General features: G+C 30.6%; 4 protein-coding genes across 4 annotated transcripts in view; 2 read left to right on the top strand and 2 right to left on the bottom strand.

Annotated features, from left to right (window-relative positions):
* LOC126772734 (ras-related C3 botulinum toxin substrate 1) overlaps positions 1 to 21,452 on the top strand; it is a 231,044-nt gene that overhangs the window by 125,193 nt on the left and 84,399 nt on the right. The gene's annotated exons all lie outside the window — the stretch shown is intronic.
* On the top strand, positions 2,711 to 4,037 carry LOC126772966 (uncharacterized). The gene is made up of 2 exons (XM_050493571.1): positions 2,711 to 2,812; positions 3,003 to 4,037. Exons 1-2 carry the CDS (start codon positions 2,711 to 2,713, stop codon positions 4,035 to 4,037), a joined length of 1,137 nt encoding a protein of 378 aa, XP_050349528.1.
* On the bottom strand, positions 4,595 to 6,065 carry LOC126772724 (homeotic protein deformed-like). Its single transcript, XM_050493252.1, has 3 exons — positions 5,940 to 6,065; positions 5,598 to 5,658; positions 4,595 to 5,263 (listed from the first exon to the last, which is right to left on the bottom strand). The coding sequence occupies exons 1-3, from the start codon at positions 5,991 to 5,993 to the stop codon at positions 4,641 to 4,643; spliced, it is 738 nt and encodes a 245-aa protein (XP_050349209.1). The 5' UTR covers positions 5,994 to 6,065; the 3' UTR covers positions 4,595 to 4,640.
* LOC126772686 (homeotic protein proboscipedia-like) lies at positions 8,660 to 10,617 on the bottom strand. The gene is made up of 3 exons (XM_050493139.1): positions 9,988 to 10,617; positions 9,673 to 9,745; positions 8,660 to 9,597 (listed from the first exon to the last, which is right to left on the bottom strand). Exons 1-3 carry the CDS (start codon positions 10,615 to 10,617, stop codon positions 8,660 to 8,662), a joined length of 1,641 nt encoding a protein of 546 aa, XP_050349096.1.

Genomic DNA, 21,452 nt, shown 5'->3' with positions numbered 1-21,452 from the left:
TACATTATAAAATTGAAATAAACAAAAAGAGTAAAATAGGTTCATTTCATTGCGCCTTATGAATGTTTTACTTTTAATGTAATATCCTGGCCAACACTTTCACTTGAAGTGTGATTCTCAAAAGCATCTGGGGATATTGTATGGTGATAGTTCGTGAAACTCTTTTATTACATAGTAAGTAACTTTTGAGTGCGTAAGTGCTTTGCTTTACTCTACTTGCAACAAGTTCGCAACGTTTATATTACATATTTAAATCTAATTTCAGGTTTTTTAGTAATTATTCAAATTATATTAAAATATTATTTAAAAATATAGCAAAAAACTATAGCAAGGCACGCACAGTCATTGGCCGTTTTTAAAAGTATGGTTAGGGTCCGTTCACACAGACCGGCTCGGAGAGGAGAGCAGATTTTTATCACGTTGGAAACAGTGTTTTGAGTGATTGTAGTAAAGTTTATTTTTGCATTTGCACCTTTTTTGTCATTAAAAATGCCTGAACGCGCTTCGTGTGAAGTAATAAAAGGAGCCGACCGGCTCCGCTTGCGTGCTCTTTCTCGCTCGCACCCGCTTTCAGATCTCTTCCAGCCGGTCGATGTGAAATAGTTGGCGGCTCCGCTCCGGCCAATTCCAAGCGTATACGACCCGGTCTGTGTGAAAAGAAAAAAGCAGGCCGATGCTCTCCGAGCCGGTCTGTGTGAACGGACCCTTAAGGACTTTTACTTGTCGCATTATTAATACTAAGCAGTCGTTGTCGTTTTTAATTTTTTGTTTGGTTATATCTCCTATTTTTATTATATATATATATATTATATATATATAATAGTAGTGTAGTATATATATGTATGTATGTATTATGTATGTAGTAGTGTATGTAGTATATAGGTAAACTGGCTTGTACCCTTCCCATTTATAAATATTAAAGGTAGTAAACTGCCCAAAGGTTGCCTGGAAGAGATCGCTGCTTAGCGATAAGGCCGCCTGTTGCACCTCATGCAACTTTTTTTTTGTTTAAAAATTGTAATTTTTAGTTTTAAGTTTGGGTGCAATAAAGTGTCAATAATAATAATAATAATAATATTATTTTCATTTTTAAATATTATATATCTATATTTAAATCGAAAGGCGGTACAGCAAACGTGCACGTAATTCTAAGCGGTCCGACCGCATCTCAGTGGTTATCAAATTATCTAACTGTTAAAGTAATATACAAAGGAAATATAACAATAACGTAACTATCTTGGTACATATATAGACCTTTTTCTGTAACAATATTAGTTAATTTACGCTATCTAGCATAGACTTGTTGTTTTTATTTGTCGCAAAAAAGCACACGGGCAAATGGTCCACAAGATAACACTAACTGATAAGAAATGGTTCTCAACGACTAAAGACAAAAGAAACAAACTATTCCAAATGTCACAGCACCGCTGACTAAACATTAGGATTAAGATTTTACGTATATCATGGTAGTCCTGGTACACTTAGTCTAAAAAGGTGCAACACACGCTGTTGCACCTTTTTTGTGTTATAGATAGGTGGATGGGCAAATGGGCCACCTGATATTAAGTGGTCACCACTGCCCATAGACATTGACGATGTAAGAATTATTAACCATTCCTCACATCGCCAATGCGCCACCAACCTTGGGAATGAAGATGTTATGTCCCTCGTACTTTTAGTAACACTGGCTCAATCACTTTACTATAATATATTGAAACACTGATAAAATATTAACTTAAAGATGAAAATTCACAAATAAAAACAACTATACGACATTTATATTTATTTATTTACTGGTGGTAGGGCTTTGTGCAAGCTCGTCTGGGTAGGTACCACCCACTCATCAGATATTCTACCGCAAAACAGCAATACTTGATATTGTTGTGTTCCGGTTTGAAGGGTGAGTGAGCCAGTGTAATTACAGGCACAAGGGACATAAAATCTTAGTTCCCAAGGTTGGTGGCGCATTGGCTATAAGCGATGGTTGTCATTTCTTACAATGCCAATGTCTAAGGGCGTTTGGTGACCACTTACCATCAGGTGGCCCATATGCTCGTCCACCTTCCTATTCTATAAAAAAAAAAAAAAATTAATGACAAGCGATCATGTATCAATTAATTTTGTTTTGAATAAGATTAATATCATCATGTTAATAGCATCATAAATAAATTATATTTTAGATTGCTTACGTAAATTTATTAAAAAAAAAACTTTCATTATATATGAATTGAAGCGCCTTATAGTTTTTGAAATATTAAATAGTATAAAATCGATTTGAAAAATCTAAAACACTACACTAAAACATATCATTCATTTGAATCTGTTTGAATCCTATAAAACTATTAATGCAGGAAACATGTTATTAATGTGTTATATTAGTTCAGCAGTTAAATTATTACGTTTCGTTATCAGACTTCTAGTACAACACGTCTGATATTAATGAGTGTATAGTTAGTGACCAAATCGTTGATTAAATATTTGATGTGTAATTGGGAATATATTATTGATAAATGATTTTTCAAATAATTAGTTAATGATAGCACAATTTTCATACAATCGACGAGTAACTAATTATTCTTTTAAAATGACTGCTATATATAAATACGTTTTAATTAATTTGAAGTGCTTAGTGTTCTATTGTGTTTTAAATAAGTACTGGTTGGAATTTGTACCACCATTTTTTATAATTTATTATTGATCTGATAAGAGCATGAAATATTTGCTTCTCGGAAACTTCGAAAGTAAAAAAAATATTGACATGAGCTGTGATACTAGTATATTTTTAAATAAGGAAGCTAAAATGTTCGTAGCTGTGAGTATTTATAAATCTGTTTAAAATAATTTATTAAAAGAATTAAACATTATTTTAATATGTAATAATTTGATTAAAGATTTTATATTATTGTTTATTATTCTATAATAAAGAGAAACCGAAGCCTGTAATTTATCAATAAAAAATATAGTCAATACTTACAGTGAGATAACATAATATAAATTTTCAGAATACGCGTTTTCCAAATCTCCGTTTAAAAAATTCCAAGAGATATCGGAGTGCTTTTACTACAGAGCAAATTAATTACTTAGAAAACGAATATAAAAAGTTTCCGTATATTAAAAACACAAATCGTAAAGAAGTTGCTAATAAATTAAAAATTTCTGAAAAAGCAGTCAAGATATGGTTTCAGAATCGTCGGATGAAAGAGAAGAGAGAAGTTATTGGTAATAAGGAACTGCATATAGAAGACGAAAACAACATTTATAATACTTTTTCCAAGGAGTTATTAAATGGATGCAATATGCCAACAAATAATTTTGTTGGTGATAGTGAAGCATTACTATCAAATCAAACGGAGAAATCAAAAGTATCAACTATAAAAAAACCGAAGGATCATTATCAAATAAGGGTAACAGCTTTTATAAATGACAAAATATCTAATAATAAGCATAACAGAACAATGGATTTGACAAAAGACAAAATAAATTTAAATATATTAAAGTCTACTATACCATCAAAATTAAAAAGTGAGACCACAAAATTGCTAACACAACCTCTAAAAATTACTCGTAGAAATAAACATTTTAATGATGTAAGTAAAGAGCATAATCAAAAAAGTACTCCGATACATTGTTTTAATAAAAAAGAAACTGAAGTTGGACAAGATCTAATAATGAGTAATATACATAAGAAAGAGCATCAACAATGTTATTCACTTAATTCAAACATTGATCAAAGATTTATGTCACTTTACACGCAAGGTTATTATGCATCTCCACATTTATCAGCTTCATCAACAATTAATTCTAGCAATATTATCTGGAAGCCTGTCAACGTGATGCCAATGCCGATACCTGGAGTAGCGACATGTTCACCATTTTCAATTACCCATAACTGCTCTGGAATGTCCTCAAACAATCAAGACGTTTCAATAGGAACTTGCAGTTCCCAGGGTTTTCCGCATTGGCTTAACGGGCGATCACAGTGTCTCGCAAGTTCGCAGTCTATACTTGCGTTTAGTAATTCATCGAATAAGATTTAAACTATATATTAATATACATAATATATAACTGATTCTATACGTTGTTATTTATTGATCTGTTAAGCCAAAAAGAATAAAAGTTTTATTGACATGAATTTATTTATTTTATCTGATCCTTTGACCTTTAATTAATTTACAACTCCTTAAGCTATTCTGTATGTCAAAATTTTAATATAAAATCCAGTTGAGTACAGTTTTCAAAGAAGCATGGAGACACAAATAACAATAACTGACAATAGAATATAAAAGGTTGTAGAAAATAGAATAGCAACTGTTTAGATAGAAATTATATTATTAACGATATTTCAGAAGTTGTCTTAAAAGTAACTTCTATTTTTCTAATTATTAAATATTACAATATAGAATATAACTTAAATATAACTTATAGACTAAAACAAACATATGTATAAGACAATTAAATTAAGTTTATCTATAAAGTACATCATTGAGTAGAGTAAAAATAATATACCTAAAAACTAATAAATTTATGATTTTATTTATATAAATAACATGATTGTTATAATTATTATATAATTCTGAGTAATATATTAAGCTTAATTCTAATATTATATAATCTATGGTATTTCAATAAAAATATAATATTTAAAAATAATTCAAATCGAAAACATTAGCTGCCCAACTATTGTTATCATTTTGATGGTTGGATTGATCATCTAAGTTCGTGTATTCCTTTGCAGGATAATATTGTGTGAGATAACTACCTGCATCATTTTGAGAATATTCACTAGTATGGAAATGTGAGTCATAATTTCTATACGCTAGGGTATCATAATTCTGATAATAACCAGTATGAAACGATTCTGCTGTAACATTTTCTATATATGGATTGAAATAGCATTCTCTTTCAGAGGCGTTTTTTTGACTGGTTGCTTTTTGGTTAATGTTATCGGTAAGAACGTATTGGCCAGCGTTTTTTGGTATTACGTTATCTGTTGGGGGTGATACAGGTTCGACGGCAAAGCATTCGCTTGAAGAGTCGCAACTCGATTCTAATGATACTTTCTTCTCCTTCATTCTTCTGTTTTGAAACCAAACTTTAATACATTTCTCTCCGATCATCAAGCATTGCGCGAGCTCCTTGCGACGTTCTGCATTTATGTATTTTGTACGACAGAAGGTTTTCTCTAGCACCCATAATTGTTCACCTGTATACGATGTCCGGTTGCGTTTATTTTTCTTCTTTATTGTTTTAGTGACGCTTGATTCTGAGAAGAACAAAATAAATTAGTTAATTATTTTTTAATTTTGTGACAAATAGATCCATTTAGACCCTCGCCAGAAATAACTCATTAGTTAATGAGTTATGATTTATAATCGGTGATTAGTTAATCGTAGGTAATACATAATTTTCGAATAAGCTTATAAAAAAATAATTGAAAATACGCATTTAATATATTTTTTTAATACTTGATATAAAGCCACAACAAAGAATTAATAGTCAGTTCCGTCACTTTTCTTCATTTGGCCACGAAATGGCCTGCTTAAACTAATAATAAAAATTGGACAAAGTACAAAAAAATACATATTATTAAAACTCACCTTTAATATATTTGGGTTCTGGCAACTTAATTGCGAACGGTTGATTTTCCCATTGTTGAATCTATAATTTAAGAAAGTGATACTTAAATATTATATATTTGTTGAAATTATTAAAACAATATAACTTTGGTCTACAACAAATGAAATAATACAATGGAATCACGTGTATAGTATTAATAGTAAATAAAAATAAAACGTTGCGGCGTTAAAAATATTTTAATCAAATGTTACACAGTATCTTTGCATTCAAAGAATAAATTTGCGTCTAAAGAAGTTTCATCTGAGAAAAACTTTTTCGAGGGATAGTCAAAAAATTTTTAAGTATTGCATATTTTATAATACCTCATTCGTATCACACAAGGGAGTTAACGTTGTCATAAGAACGTTTTGAAACATTATATTATTATGTATATTTAAAATAAATGATTTGTTTTCAAAATACGTCGCTTCAAAACGTCGCAAGCTTCTAACGATATACTGACGACTAGCGATGATCGTTCCTTTAAACTTTGAATTAATTTTTATCTACCCTCAAAAGCAATAAAATATGTTCATATTTTGTTAAAATGCACATTAATATGTAATAATAATTGAGCTTGCGATTAAATGCCTTATTTTCAACGAACTTAAGCTTAAATTCTTTTATCTTTTTTTAACAAAGAAATAAATAAATCCTTCATATTCATTTCGGTAGACTAATCTTTAATCCTCTATTTTTTATTTAGTTTTCATTTACATGGATTTATAACAAAATGTATTAAGATATAAATATTTTACATACATATATTTTTTCCTATTTAAATTTTTTTTTTATATTTTTTATTGTGATCTTAAAAATAAAATGCCTATTTAAATTAAAAATGAAATATCAATATTTATTGAGATCTTTTTAAGAATTTAAATCAATGCTTTCATAACTATTTTAGGTATATAATAAAGCGAAGGGCTTAGTAACTGTTTGAGGAGGTGTAAACAAAACAATTATAATCCGTCACTTTTACCTGTACCAATTTACTAATGAGGGGTGGCTTAAATTAGCAATAATAGGTTGTATTCATAGAAAGGGTAATGTTTCAATGACTATATAAAGGTTTGAAATATTCTGTAGCATTCACTTGATATTTGTATCTATCACCAACATCATCATGTTTCCGTTTAAAGAAAGTGGTAATTTTAATAGTGTTAACTTTTCTAGTAATTTTACAAAGTATCGTAGATTTACAGAATTGGATAGGACTATGCCGGGTCAATCTACAGCTGAGTCCATAGTAAGTATCATTCTTGCCTTTCTTATTTCAACCTTATTACTATTAACATTTGGGTTACAATTACAAAATGTGTATATATGTAAACTAATAAAAAAAATATTCTATATATTATGAATTCCATATATATTATTATTCCATCGTCGTTGTATTATTTAGATAATACATACATCCTAATATTATGAACTTTGTAAATATTGCTGTGACTGATTCAGTATATGGCAAAAGCAAGTTGACGAGCCGGTTGGTGTGGTTGGTAGATACTTGCCTTTTCACGCCGAAGGTTGTGGGTTCGATTCCCACCCAGGACAGACATTTGTGTGCATGAACATGTCTGTTTGTCCTGAGTCTGGGTGTAATTTTCTATATAATTATGTATTTACAAAAGAAAAGTAGTATATGTAGTATATAAGTTGTCTGGTTCCCATAGCACAAGCTTTGTACAAGCTTAATTTGGGATCAGATGGCCGTGTGTGAAAAATGTCCCAAGATATTATTATTATTATTATTATTATTATTTCAGTTACATATGTTTTCAATGTCATCATTTCAAATAAAAAAAATTCTGTTTCAGCGTTACTATTCACTGAAAAAAAGAAATAATCATTACCCGGATAATGAAAATAATTGCAATGGATTTTGTCATGGATGTACGTACTATAAAAGTAAGTTAATTAATTGGTTCGGTAGCATTTTTTGCAAATTAACTTTTTCTAATGGTTTTATTTTATTTGTAGTCAAAACAGCACGGGGTACATTAGCAACGACTATGAAAAGGAAGCGAAAACGAACATTGTTTACAACAGAACAGATCAATGCTCTCGAAGAAGTATTTAACGAAAGACCGTATATTAACCGAGAAGAAAGAAAGGAGATGATGAAAAGGCTACAAGTAAGCGAGAAATCCATCAAAGTGTGGTTCCAGAACAGGCGTCGTCTGACAGACAAAAGGAGAAAAGAGTACAGATCAGATTCGCTATCATCAGAAGATATGTCAGATACATTTTTAGGAAGACTAACGAGGATTGAATCTAGTATAAAGCAAAGCACTGATAAATATGGACTTGTGAGATTAGACAATGGTACCATGACTGAATTAGTTAAAGTTATAGATGAATATTTGTCGCAAGATACTGAACAGCCAATTGTTAATAAAAGTATCGTCATGTATGAACCAATATCGCCAGTGAGCTTAAATGAAAATTCTGAAGATATTGATGTAACTCTACAATTCGAGTCACAATCGTATGATCAAGCAGCAGATTTAAAATCATTATTATTCTTTTAATGTACACGATATTTTATAAAAATAAAGGCCCCAGTTATAAAAAAAAATGGTTTTATTTCATACATCCTTGAATCATTACTTAGTTATTAATTAATATAAACTGGTTTCTAATTGTATTCGATGTCTAAACAAAAATTTAGAATAGACGTTTTTTTTGGATAGCTGCTTGTATGGATATCAATAATTATGTTACTATAAATTATTTAAACGAAGGGTTTAATGTAGACGTTCTTAATTATGGGAATATATTTTTTTAAATGACTTGTGACATATGACATGAATTTTTCAACAAATGTTATATAAAACTTTATTGAATGTGGTCATACGTATAAATAATGAATACACAAAGTCGTTTTTCGTTTAATTTGAAAAATAAAGATTTTTACAATGTAAACATTCTTAGATATAATACTTTTTAAGTCACATTACACATTTCTTATAAAATAAACACATTTGTTGATAGTATTGAGAAATATTTATTACTAAATTTAATTGAGTTAAGAAAGAACTTACAAAGTAATATAGGACGAGTATTTATTAGCGATAGAGGAATTATTTTGACTAGCGCCTTCGGAAGTTGATAAATATTGAAAGTAGGAATCTTGTGGTAATTGTAAGTTCGTCCTATTTTGTGTAGCGATATCGTCGTATGTAGGAGTGTTTAACGTAGGCACTGTAGAACTAAATCCATAAGTTTCTGTAGCAGGAGTATGCATTACAACTCCATTTGAAAGTGGATTATAATATGTGGATCCTGACGGGTAGCGTCCTATATCATCGGTAAGCTTAAAATTAATTCCGTTAGGAACGTAACTATCCGGTTGCAACGTGGACAATGTCTGTGCACTTGTTTGTAATGATTCATCGTTGCTGTATCGATAAACTTCGCCCATCGGTGAGTAAGCATTCCTGTTGGCTCCGGTCGCATAGTACGAGGAATAAGATAGATTAGGTGTATAAGCTGGTAATTCAATATTATTCTGAGGTCCCTTTATAACCGATTTCATTGGGCTTACTGCTGAATATTCAGGCGGGCGTGACAGCGATTCATTTGAGGAAAGAAAAATTTTATGATGACTGGCATGGCCTTCCATAAGTATGCGTCCATGACGATCATGACCTCCGCAGTTTCTTCCGTGACTCATTTTATGGTCTTGACTTGGTGATAGTTCCTTGGAGCTGGTTGACGGGCTACTATCGTCCACTGATGAGCTCGGTTTATTATGTTTATTGTCTTTCTTATACTTCATACGTCTATTTTGAAACCATATCTTGATTTGCCTTTCTGATAACTGTAAGTAGTTGGCAAGTTCAATGCGTCTCGGTCGACAGAGGTAACGATTTTGGTGAAATTCATTTTCTAATTGAACTAATTGGGAACTCGTATAAGCGGTCCGCGCTCTTTTTGTAAATCCTTTTGCGTATGAAGATGAATCTGTTGACATATCTGCAAAGATCGTCATATGAATACATTATAACTAACATTTAGATAGTATAATAAATTAAAACAAATGAACACTACCGTTTGATACCGATGACGCTGCGCTGATGATTTGGTTGTTGACAATTGATGATTTATTACACCATGTAGAATTCTGAAACATCACCACACAAACTTAAGTAAAGTTAAATAATAGTGAAGCGTCCTATATTAACAGTGTTTAGTAATGCAATAAGGTAAATGCAGGCTATTTCTTAATTGCCACTATCAATGACAAAATTAAATTGTCATTATAGATCTGGTTATTTTGTGGTAAATCATATCAATTGTGGTATGTTCTAATGATTTCTTGCATAGTCGTATTTTGATAAACATAAGGTTTATAAAAGATTTTACCTGGCTACAAAAACTTGATTCGTGTCTATCATCTTCCATTTCAGGATTTTTTACGACTTCGTTGTCTAAATCAATACTTTGAAGACCTCGTACAGTTTCGTTTCTCTGGTAAATATCCTGATTTCCAATTTCTGATTCATTTGAAATAAATATGTCGTTATTTTTGCTAATACACGGATCTGGCAATGTATCTTTATTACCTGATGCATAGTTATTATTAGAGCTGTTACTGACATTGTCATAGTGTTGTATATGGTATTCATATCTAGGTTCTAATTCTTCTTGAATGGTGCTTGTGTGATACGACTGTTGAAGTCCAAGAATGTCATGAATGCTAAATCCTGTCGAGTCTCTCGAGTTAAAATCTTGCACAAACGAACTTGTTATAGGGGAAATTACTTCTGACTTACAATCTGGAAATGTATTATCTTGAGTTATATAGTTAACTCCTTCAGAAAGTATATCTTCGACACCATGTGAAGTGAGAAAATTAACTTTGTAATTATTCTTTTTCGATTCTGAAGTATTGCAATTATGATGAGGAGCCACGGAGAATTCAGACGAAATAGAATCACTAAAATCTTCATCCGATTGCAGGCTTGGAGGTGGGGATGGAGATGTCGTAGACATATTACATAAGTAATACCCAAACTTTGGCACACCTGTATTTGTTTTATAGCACACGTATATCGCTACTGATATACAATCAACAAGCACTAAGGCGACCGCACTGTTAAAGATTTGTTTACTAAATGCTTTTTTTTGTTCACCTGAATGTCGTTAATTTGGTAATGACTTTGTTCGTTTGTGTGCCACATTTTGACTTGCCTTATTTATTTGTGTGTTTACGATAAGACGGACATACCGAGTCTCTGATAGGAAATGAACACAAGATAATAGGTTAAAATATATTTGGTAGCTAAAATACTTGTCTCTTTATACAAAATTACTTACTTAAGATTCCCTTTTACGATAATATAAAATATATCTTTTAAAAGTAATTCGTCAACCATAGACATCTTACGGTAAAATGTAAAGGATAACATAAGTGATCGATATAACAGGTTAAATTCTAAAATAAGCTTTGTTTATATACAATAAGACATATATTAGTTTAATATATGAATAACGAAATTGTGTTTCAATTGCTTAAATGGTGTCTATATGTTGTTAATATTAATATAAAACTATGATTAGGTAATAATATACTTCAACGAGTAAAATAATCTTTTATCTACAGTAACAGCTTGTAAATGTCCCACTGCTGGGCTAAGGCCTCTTCTCCCTTTTTGAGGAGAAGGTGTTGGAGCTTATTCCACCACGCTGCTCCAATGCGGGTTGGTGGAATACACATGTGGCAGAATTTCTATGAAATTAAACACATGCAGGTTTCCTCACGATGTTTTCCTTCACCGAAAAGCACGAGATGAATTATAACAGAAATTAATCACATGAAAATTCAGAGGTGCTTGCCCGGGTTTGAACCCACGTTCATCGGTTAAGATTCACGCGTTCTTACCACTGGGCCATCTCGACTTTTATCTGGAGATTTTTAAATATGAAGATAAATGAGCAAATATTAAAATACAGGCATTTCGCCAAGCAATCTATGCGCCCGTAATCCAAATATTATATTTTATCGTTACCTATACGTTTTTATGTGTTTTTTTTAAACATGTCAGAAACCTCTGATCTAAATCGCAGCGTATGAGCAATTTTTATCTATGGGATATGTTTAAAACGTTATTAAAATTAACCGCCTCTTTGGACTAGTGGCTATATGCAGTTTAGTTTTTTAGTGGGTAAGAATCCCACATAACCCGGTTCCACCCCCATAGGACCCGGTACCTTTAGTACCTTTCTGAAGGTTTCCACTGCGAGAAAAAAATAAAAAAGTGGCTAGATACAGGGCTTCAGATCCGAAGGTCGGGTCGATAAAAAGTTTTGGGTTTTTCTGTCTGGAGTCTGAGAGTTGGTAGCGTGTACACTCCCATGCCTCGGAAATTACGTAAAGCCGTTGATCCTGAGCCTGTCCTCGTTGCGGTCGTGTCGGATTTATTGTCCCATCGGAGTGAGGGAATAGAGAGTTCACCTGTGTTTGCACACTTGTGCAATATAATATGTCCTGCGCAGTTCTGTAGTATGTCTTGAGATTGGCCACCGTGGTCAAAATCGGCCATCATCTTTTATGTTAATACTGATTTATAACGGCACAAATCAATTCAATGATAATAATTGATATGTATTATAAACATACATAATTATATTGCTGTTTAAAGAAGATAGATAAATGCTAACGCGGCCCTTTTTGTTGAAATTTAATTTTAAATTATAAAATATATAATTCTTTAAAAAAGCATTCATATATATTTTACTATATATAAATGCTTTTCTATATGTTATACTTTCTATATATATGTTATTATTTCATAATTTTGCCATAATTCGTTTGCAAAACACCAGTCATTTTCTTTCTGATTACGTTAATATTATAAAGTATTTTAAATGGATAAACTAGTTATAATAAAAATTATATAAAGTTTTTATATCAATAGGAATTACAGTTTTACGGGATTCTCGCACAAATACAAATAACTCCTACAAATTTATATTTATGTGAAATAGGAATAAATAATTCTTTGAATAAAAAAATATTATCATATATATTTCTTATAATATCGTTATTTATTATATCTATATGATAAATGTGACGCCATGACCACAACTTACGCAAGTCAAAGGCAATATACTCCTGCCTAAATAACTGCAACTGATACTAAAGTCATTAAGATAAAATAAATTCTGATTATTTTGTTTCTGTTACAAAATTTTGATTTTGAGTGTATTTAAAATGCAATATAATATTATTATTATTTATAAACACCTTGTGTGAATATCAATAATTAATTTTGATATTTGTCACAAATATTATTTTATAAATAGTAGTAAGTACCAGCCTGTGATTGTCCCACTGCTGGGCTCAAGGCCTCCTCTCCTTTTTTGAGGAGGAGGATTGGAGATTATTCCACCACGCTGCTCCAATGCGGGTTGGTGGAATACACATGTGGCAGAATTTCAGTGAAATCAGACACATGCAGGTTTCCTCAGGATGTTTTCCTTTACCGTATAACACGAGATGAATTATAATCACAAACTAAGCACATGAAAATTCAGTGGTGCTTGCCGAGGTTTGAACCCACGATCATCGGTTGAGATTCACGCGTTCTTACCACTGGGCCATCTCGGCTTTATACATATTGTTCTAAATATTTGCAAAATGGATATGCAGTTCATTGTTCACAAAAGAAAAAAAACAACCGCCCCCAGATAACTTAAAGTTAGGCTATAGATTTCTTATAATAAAATGTAAAGCAGCTAGCAGTCACCCTAACAAGAAGTAATAGTAAAAAAAACTGTGGTACATTGAAAGCATTACAATGTATGGCAAGTAGGATAAACTTGAATAATGAGACTATCCAATTATGTATTTTACAGGGTATATACTTTAGGAAATGCAATGAAAAGTTATATTATTTTTATATTTGCTGAAAAAGATTGAACGCTATTAATTTTGACTTCTAGTAATATCTGGCTGATATATGTATAAATTATTTAACAAAACTATGCGTGTTTACAGCTGAATACGTGTAATTGTATATGTTAAATATATATAGTTAAAGGCGAAAACAAAACAGTGTGGTTTCTATTTCTCTTTATTTTGTCAACAGATTTTCTTTCCTTTCGTTTGGTATCTATTGGAGTGTTACCAAAAATTGGAATTCAGAGTAGAGAAAATGTTTGAAACATGCAAATTCATATAATGTGTTTTCCTCGTATTGAATAAATAATTAAAATACCGTTATACAGTTCTGTTATTTATATTAAAGTTTTATTTCTAATTCATTTATTCAGTGTAGAAGCACTACATTACTTATCGATAGTCAAACTAAAAACTACTACCAGGTATGAAAAGAATATACCTTGACTTGAAAAGAACCATTGAAAGAAACTTAGTATATACATTGATGGCGCATAGTATATACATCATAATTCAGAATTGTTCCATAGAATGTTCATGCAAACTTTATCTCCTTTATACCAATCAATTTTCAAAAATCCTTCTTTAGTGCTAACCTATTGTGTAAAAGGAACCTTTATGCAAACTTTCAAGGTGCTAGCCTCAGTAGTTTGTGCTGTGTGTTGATATGACATTCAGCCAGTTTTTTTATATGTATATATAGATTAGCTTATATAACTATAAGTTAAATTATAATAATCATCAATTAAAAGTTATATTAGCAAACCATTGTGAGTTTGTTCTATTCATAATTTAGGCGATTTTTAGGATACGTAAGTAGGCCTAACTGGCATCGTTCAATATTCAGCTGCCCGAATAATCTTTGTTATCGTTTGATTAATGGTTTTGATGCGTGTGATTTCAATACATCACGCGGCTTATTTTTAAAAGCAGAACATCTCATATTTTAGTCGCAGACGTAGAACATTATGTTATTGAGATTTAAAAAAAAAAGTTTCTTTATCTTCATTAATATCTTAATTATTACAGGAAATTTATACTTTGTCAAAAGCTAAAGTTTAACTATCATAAGTAAAGTTTATATATATTTTTGATATATTGAGTTTAATTACACACAAACGAAATAAATTTGTCATGTAGGAATTACCTTATTAAGTGATAATGAACTCAAAAATATCGCTATGATGATAGTGACAGCTGATGAACAAGATAATGTAGTTTGAATATACTTTAATTGTTACAAACTTCAACCGTTATCCAATAAATTTTACTGCCTTCGGACAAAAGCGAACTGTTTTGCCGAAGACCCCAAGCTCATAACGTCAAAACGATGATATATTACGATTTGCTCAAAGGGGACCCTTTTTTGTTCTCATAGTAATGGTTTTACGTTAATCGGTGCTCATGCGACGGAGGTATGCAACTGTCAGTGAGTGGGAGCGAAAGAGTAGATGAAAGTGCATTCGTTCCCGCCAACGGAGAAAAGTGATTCAGACATTGAGCCCGAGATGGTTTACTCACTGTCAACAGTTTGTGCTGTGCCGTCTGCTGGTACTGTGGATTTTGATAGGGAATAAAATTGGAGAAAAAAGTAATAATACTCAAGTAGCAAAAACTGTTTTAAAGGATATTTGAAATACAAGTAACGTTACGCTGAGAATCACCTCAACAGTGTAGGAGTGTAATTTGTAAGTATGTTGAGGTCAAACGATAAATTAAATCAATTATTTCAAGGAACAAAGATATTAGTGGCGTGCCTTCGGAATAGTGTCATCTCGCGCGTATGGTTCAGATTGTGAATATTGTTTTAAAGTTTGCTTGTCAGGAAAATTTCGGTTGAAATTTTCGAAGGTTTTCACGGCAATTTAGTGCAGTGATTTTCATGAAGATGGCGTTATCTATCAAGTGTTTTATTAAGTTTTAATTTTATTACAATTTTTCTATTCTAGTGTTTTAAATTGAGCATATTTTGATGTTAATAAAAAAAATGTCATCAAATATTTTATAAACATGATATTAAAAAAGCGCCATCTATGAAAAATGGTTGGATTTGTGATGTAGTCCTAACAAGTGAAGGAATTTTGTTAAAAGCAATGTCTGTTTGACTTGTGATGGAATGAAGATGTCGTCAGTTCGTCATATCATTTTTATATTAATAAGCCTTTCTTTAATCAATATTATAACCTTGTTGAACATAGTATATTTCAGAGAACTACCGTTACTAATCGTTACTATAACCTAACCTAATAAGAAGTTATTCCGGTTTCGTTATGATAACAACCAATCATTATTTTTTTAACGTGTTTAATAGTTTCCAACTACTAAATCGCAACAATATCGCGTAAGGTATGAATAATATTGATTTAATATTTTGTTAAATTTATACATATTCTATTAATCCAAATAACTCTGCATACACCGCACAACTACACATGCACAGCCAGCTTTCACACAGCTTGCACACCACTATAACTTACAATAATAATTGAAATATAATTCATGTCTACTAATATAAATTTCATATTAAAAGTATAATTTCTTGTACATTTAAATTATAGATAACAATAAAGTATAGAAAAAATAAAACTTTCATATTGCTTAATCGGTGCAAAATCGGTCATATTTGCTTAAAAAGTCTATATAAAATCATTCGCACACACACGTATATTCTGTTTTGACAGCGTAATAATAATAATTTACTTAAATAATAATTTACAAATATGTTCAAAGTTTTGCATGTCAATTTTTCTTCAGACTGCGTTTATAGAATAAAGTATTTTTTTAAATATACGACATTTAATTATACTAACTTCCTATAGATATATAGTGTAAGTATGCTGTAATAATACAATGCAGATCTTATAAGACTATAAAATAATGAATTGAAATAAAGTTAGAATTTTATCAAGAAATTGCTATTTTCTTTAAAAGGAAATGACTGTACCATATAAAAGTAATCTATTGGATCGTTAGAAGCGGCAATGTATTATGAAATATAATATTTCAAATTTTACGGTTAAGATTATATAGGTAGCTTTTAGCTTCTTTCTTTTACATTTTACTCATATCATTTCAATTCAATCTTAGACGTATAAACCCCAACAAAAATTAATATTTTAAATAAATGTAAATATGAATTCGTTAAATTTTCGTTTGTAACTAAATTATAAAATATATTTTGAATATGAATCCGCTTAAAAATATATATACAATATGTAACCATAAAGTGCATTATCAAAATGCACTCCACAAACTTGAATCAAGTCTCGAAGGAAATTCCACTGGAATGAAATGTAAGAGAAATTAATTTCCTTGCAAATTTACAGTCGGTATTAACTTGTATGCCGGTAGTTTCGTGCCAGATTCTGCAGAGGAAGTTGCGAATGAGTTAAAATTTGTCTCGTGTGGCGACTTACGAATAAAATAGAGCGACTGGTAAGAGCTGGGGTCCGGTACAGGATTAGTTCAGCGAAATTGCTGATTTGATTTGAAAATTACAGATTTGATTAACAAAAAGCCTAAAAGTTGAAAGCCAAATTGCAAAGTAACTTGATGATTGATTAAGGTGCCTATTTTGTTCTAGCTACCGTTTTTATACATCGGTAATGTACTATATTTTGCTTCTATATTCGTATATATAACTACTTTACAAATATTATAATATTATGATAACGTATTAGTAATAAACGATTTCTAAAGATTACACAGGTAAATTACAACAGGTACACTATTGTTGTCTAGTCTATCTAGCTTATAAGAATACACATCACAAGGACCTGGGTGCAAATTCTGGGTCGAATCAATAAAAAGGGTTTTCTTATCAATTCAGTAGCCAAATTAGAGCTAGTACGTAGTGTTTTATACATTCGTGCCTCAGAAAACACATAAGTGACGTTGTCCAGCAATGATAATGAGGTGGACTATTTGCTTCTTTATATGAAATAAAAGAAAAAAGAAATGTTTTTCTAGGTTTTTTATTCTTATTTGGTTTTGATGAGTTTGTGCAAAATGTCAAATCAATCAATTTGACAAAAATATTGCATCGCATCAGAAGTAGACTATAGTAATTACTATGATTGTGATTCTCATTTAGTAAATAAGTTCATATTTATTTAAAGCTAATTAGATATAACGGCCAAGGTCTTTACTATTTACTTATATGTATACTAACCAATATTGTATCTTTGTATTTAGTTTATTGAGATGAACTAATAACTTCAATGATGGCGACATATAATTTATGTTCTTATGTAATTTAATACTAAACTTCGAGAGAAATTGGCATTTAAGTTGAAGCTCATGTTTATCCTAGCTCAGCCTCAGAAGCTAAATGCGTATAAGTTAAATTTTAAATATTACGAATGGCCCGTTTGTTCAAAATAGTTTATCGTAGGATTTAAATTAGTTTATCTTTATAAATAAATATTTTTTATTTAAATAGTAGTGCGGAACAAATAGTATTTTTTTATTTAAGCGTAGTAGAAGTTTACTTAAGAATAGGTGCCGATCGTGTATGCTTTGATTCTTTTAACCGGTTATCGATAGATCTGAAGTACATTTTATGAAACTGTTGGCAGATTTCTATTAATTAATTATTTATAGCTGAACGAAGATTTTGTGTCCTTAGTAATCCTTTATGATTTTCTAAATATTAATTTATTTACATACAAATAAATTTTTATATAATGCTACATTAAAAATGTTTAAACATGTTCAATATTATGTTTTATTATATGGAAAACAAACATATTATAATAACCATACTTTGATAACGCTACATAGCATCAATATAAGGCAATTTAATTTTATCTCTTACCCATAATTGGTATTTTGTTGGCAAATGATCTTCAGTCGCCGCAGGACTTCAATGTATGGTTCTGGTTATTTTTCAAAGTTTATCCGAATTAGAACTGTATTGTTAAAGATATAAAGTTTAATTTACTGTCATAGTTCATTGTTGCAGCTGCAGTGATCCGTAGCCGCCGTTGGTTTTGAAATTATCCTTATTATGAATAAAGAATAAAATAACCAATAAGACTCTTTATTTTTATTATTTTCATATTGTTTATATTTTGTTAGTAACTATAAATGACAAGTAATATAGCTGTCATGTATATGTTTGCGGATGTAATGCGAATCATTTAACGTAATGCAATATATCCATATATATATATATATTGTGGCAGTTCAAACATTTCAAAAATAAAATTCACGTTTTGAGTTATCCAGATTAGACTTCTGCCTCATTCGCTTTTTCGTGGGTTCGAAATATCGTGTATAAGAAGTGCTATAAAGATGTTTCTTACGCGTCGAACAACTTCAGAACAATTGATGATATCGACTTTAAATTATTTTCATTCATGTGGACAAAAGGCTAGAACCACATTGGATTTCTTACCCATTTTGATCGAATCATTTAGATTTCGCGAATTAATATCTTAAAAATATAATGTATCTTTATTCAGTAGTTAAATTAATAACATTTTTAAGTAACAGCGTGCAGGGAATATATAAAAATATGTTAATTACATCCATAGATTAAAAAAATACATAATATTTTAAGCAGATACATATGTACTCGTGTGCCTATAGTATCTTATATAACGCTATTAATTAGATCGGTTCTACGCGCTAAACTATATTATATTCTGTAAACGGGTTTTGAGGTTAAGTGATCAAATGTAATTAAAGGCACAAGGGGCATAATCGATCCTATGGTTGGCAACGTATTGGCGATATAATATTAAATTGCTTATAATTCCTCAAATTTGTAATTTTATGTTGAATAATTTGACTTGTCAATTTTGAATCGTGATGACTCAATGGATATAAGCTCAAGGATCTTATTTGAAGTCCGTGAGTTTAATCCCGGGCAAACAATATTTATAAGGAAAATATTGCAATTAAGAATTTTGGCACATGTACTATTGTACCTTCTTCAGTGGGATATTTAAACGCTATTATAACATCACTGCCTTTCTTACATAATATTAATACAGTATAAATTTGCTAAAGATAATTTCACGCATACTATAAAACGTTATATATAAATATTTAAAGCCTATTATTTCCTAGTATTTCATACATACATATATACAAAACGGAGATCGGTTTTATTAAAAACGTAGGGGCGCTCGCGAGCTGACAGATGCTGCGAATGACCAAGTTAACACCACAGTTCTGAACTTCTGCCAGAACTTGACGGGTTCAACGAGTTATCATATCGACTTTTATTGCTATATCGTGATCTCAATATAACGCATCCAATATAAACATTGCATAGAAAATGTTGATTTGAAAAGCTATTTGCACTGTTTCATGATAATTTTACGAGCGTCATAAAATTTACCGTCCAATTATAGACGGGATAATTTATTTTTTATGTCAGGGACAGTAATCTGCTGCGGGGAAAATAAAACAGCCAGCAATTATTCTTCGTTTTACCGTTTTGTTCTGATGATTTGTGATTTTTATTCGTCAAATGTAGATAAAAAATATGTTTTAAGACTTTTTTTGCTAATTTTTAGGTTTTTAAGTGAAACATCTTTGAGCACGAGTTGAGTAATATTTCAAGGTCCAATTTTTTCACAATATCTGAGTTTTCACGCTCTTTAATTTGTTACTTTAAACATTCAATTGTGTACTAAAAAAAAAGATCATTATTTCTAACGGTTGAATATTGCTAGTTTTTTCTACCATACTTCAATATGGTTTAGTGCATACACATTTGCAGAATTTCATCAAACGCAGCCGGCTGGCTGCACATTTTCTTTCGAAGTTCCTTCACTAGCGTGCACGAGATAAAATATGCAGATATATAAATAGTGTATATACAGATATAAGTACGTGAAAGTCAATGCTTTGTCTGGATTTGGCCCATGATAATCAGGGTTGTTGCAAGTCTACTAAAGAAAATTAAACATCATACTATAATTACAAGCATATTAAAAACAAAAAAAAAATATCTTTGTATTTGTCTTCTAAACCCATATTTGAATGGAATTTCAAGTTGAAATCCAATATATTGTTGCTTGTTAATAACCCTACATGCACGAAGGTAGTTTGCGTATCCCACACGTAATGTAACAGTTCATTGCCCCCGGCAATGACAATTATCTATGGGGATTGTCCCTAGGTATCTCCACTGTTCTAGCTAGCTTCCCTTTTTGGTCCCTCGTAAATAAGGATTACCGAACATTACACTCCAAACTTACAGGTCAACCAAAATTGGACGCGTGTAAGTGTTAATTGGACACTTCCATGGTTTTAGATATTCTTTTTCTCTTGATAAGGTTAAGCTAATATTAATGTGAAAAACATTGTTATAATAAAAATATTATACAAATTTAAATAAATTTATTATTTGTCTTGTTATTAAAATATATTTTTTTTAATTTTCCCAGAAAACATTGTTGACGAAATTTAATTTAGCTCTGGATTGTTAACAAAAAAATAATAGAATTTTCATATATCAAACTGTACAAACTTTTGACCCTTTGAGTCCACAATCGAGAACACCATGTCAAAACTGGAGATCTCCGGGGAGGGTTGTTTACAATATTTATGTTTTTTTTTATATTTTTTCTTTATTTCTGTCAGACTTTATCGTAATTATATAAAGTGCGGTTATTGTAGCTTTCTAGCTAGTCTAGTTTAAAACTTTGAATATTATTATGAATTAAACTATATTTTATATAGTGTTCGTAAGTGTTTCCAGATTAACGAACTAGTCTCAAGATTGGTTTTGGCGCTTAATCTGGGCCAATGAGTATGTATCAAGAGATATTATATTGAGTGCTTAAACTAAATAAAGATAATCCAATATGACATTGATATTACAAATGTAATGTTGTATATTTTTAGATAATAAATTTTGCCTCATCATACATGTACATTATACTTTGTGCACGTACGAGTATGTGGTTCA

This window comes from Nymphalis io, chromosome 13, assembly GCF_905147045.1.
Source record: "Nymphalis io chromosome 13, ilAglIoxx1.1, whole genome shotgun sequence".
NCBI classification, from domain to species: domain Eukaryota; kingdom Metazoa; phylum Arthropoda; class Insecta; order Lepidoptera; family Nymphalidae; genus Nymphalis; species Nymphalis io.
The sequence above is the reverse complement of the archived record's forward strand: the minus strand, read 5'-3'. Positions and strand labels throughout refer to the sequence as shown.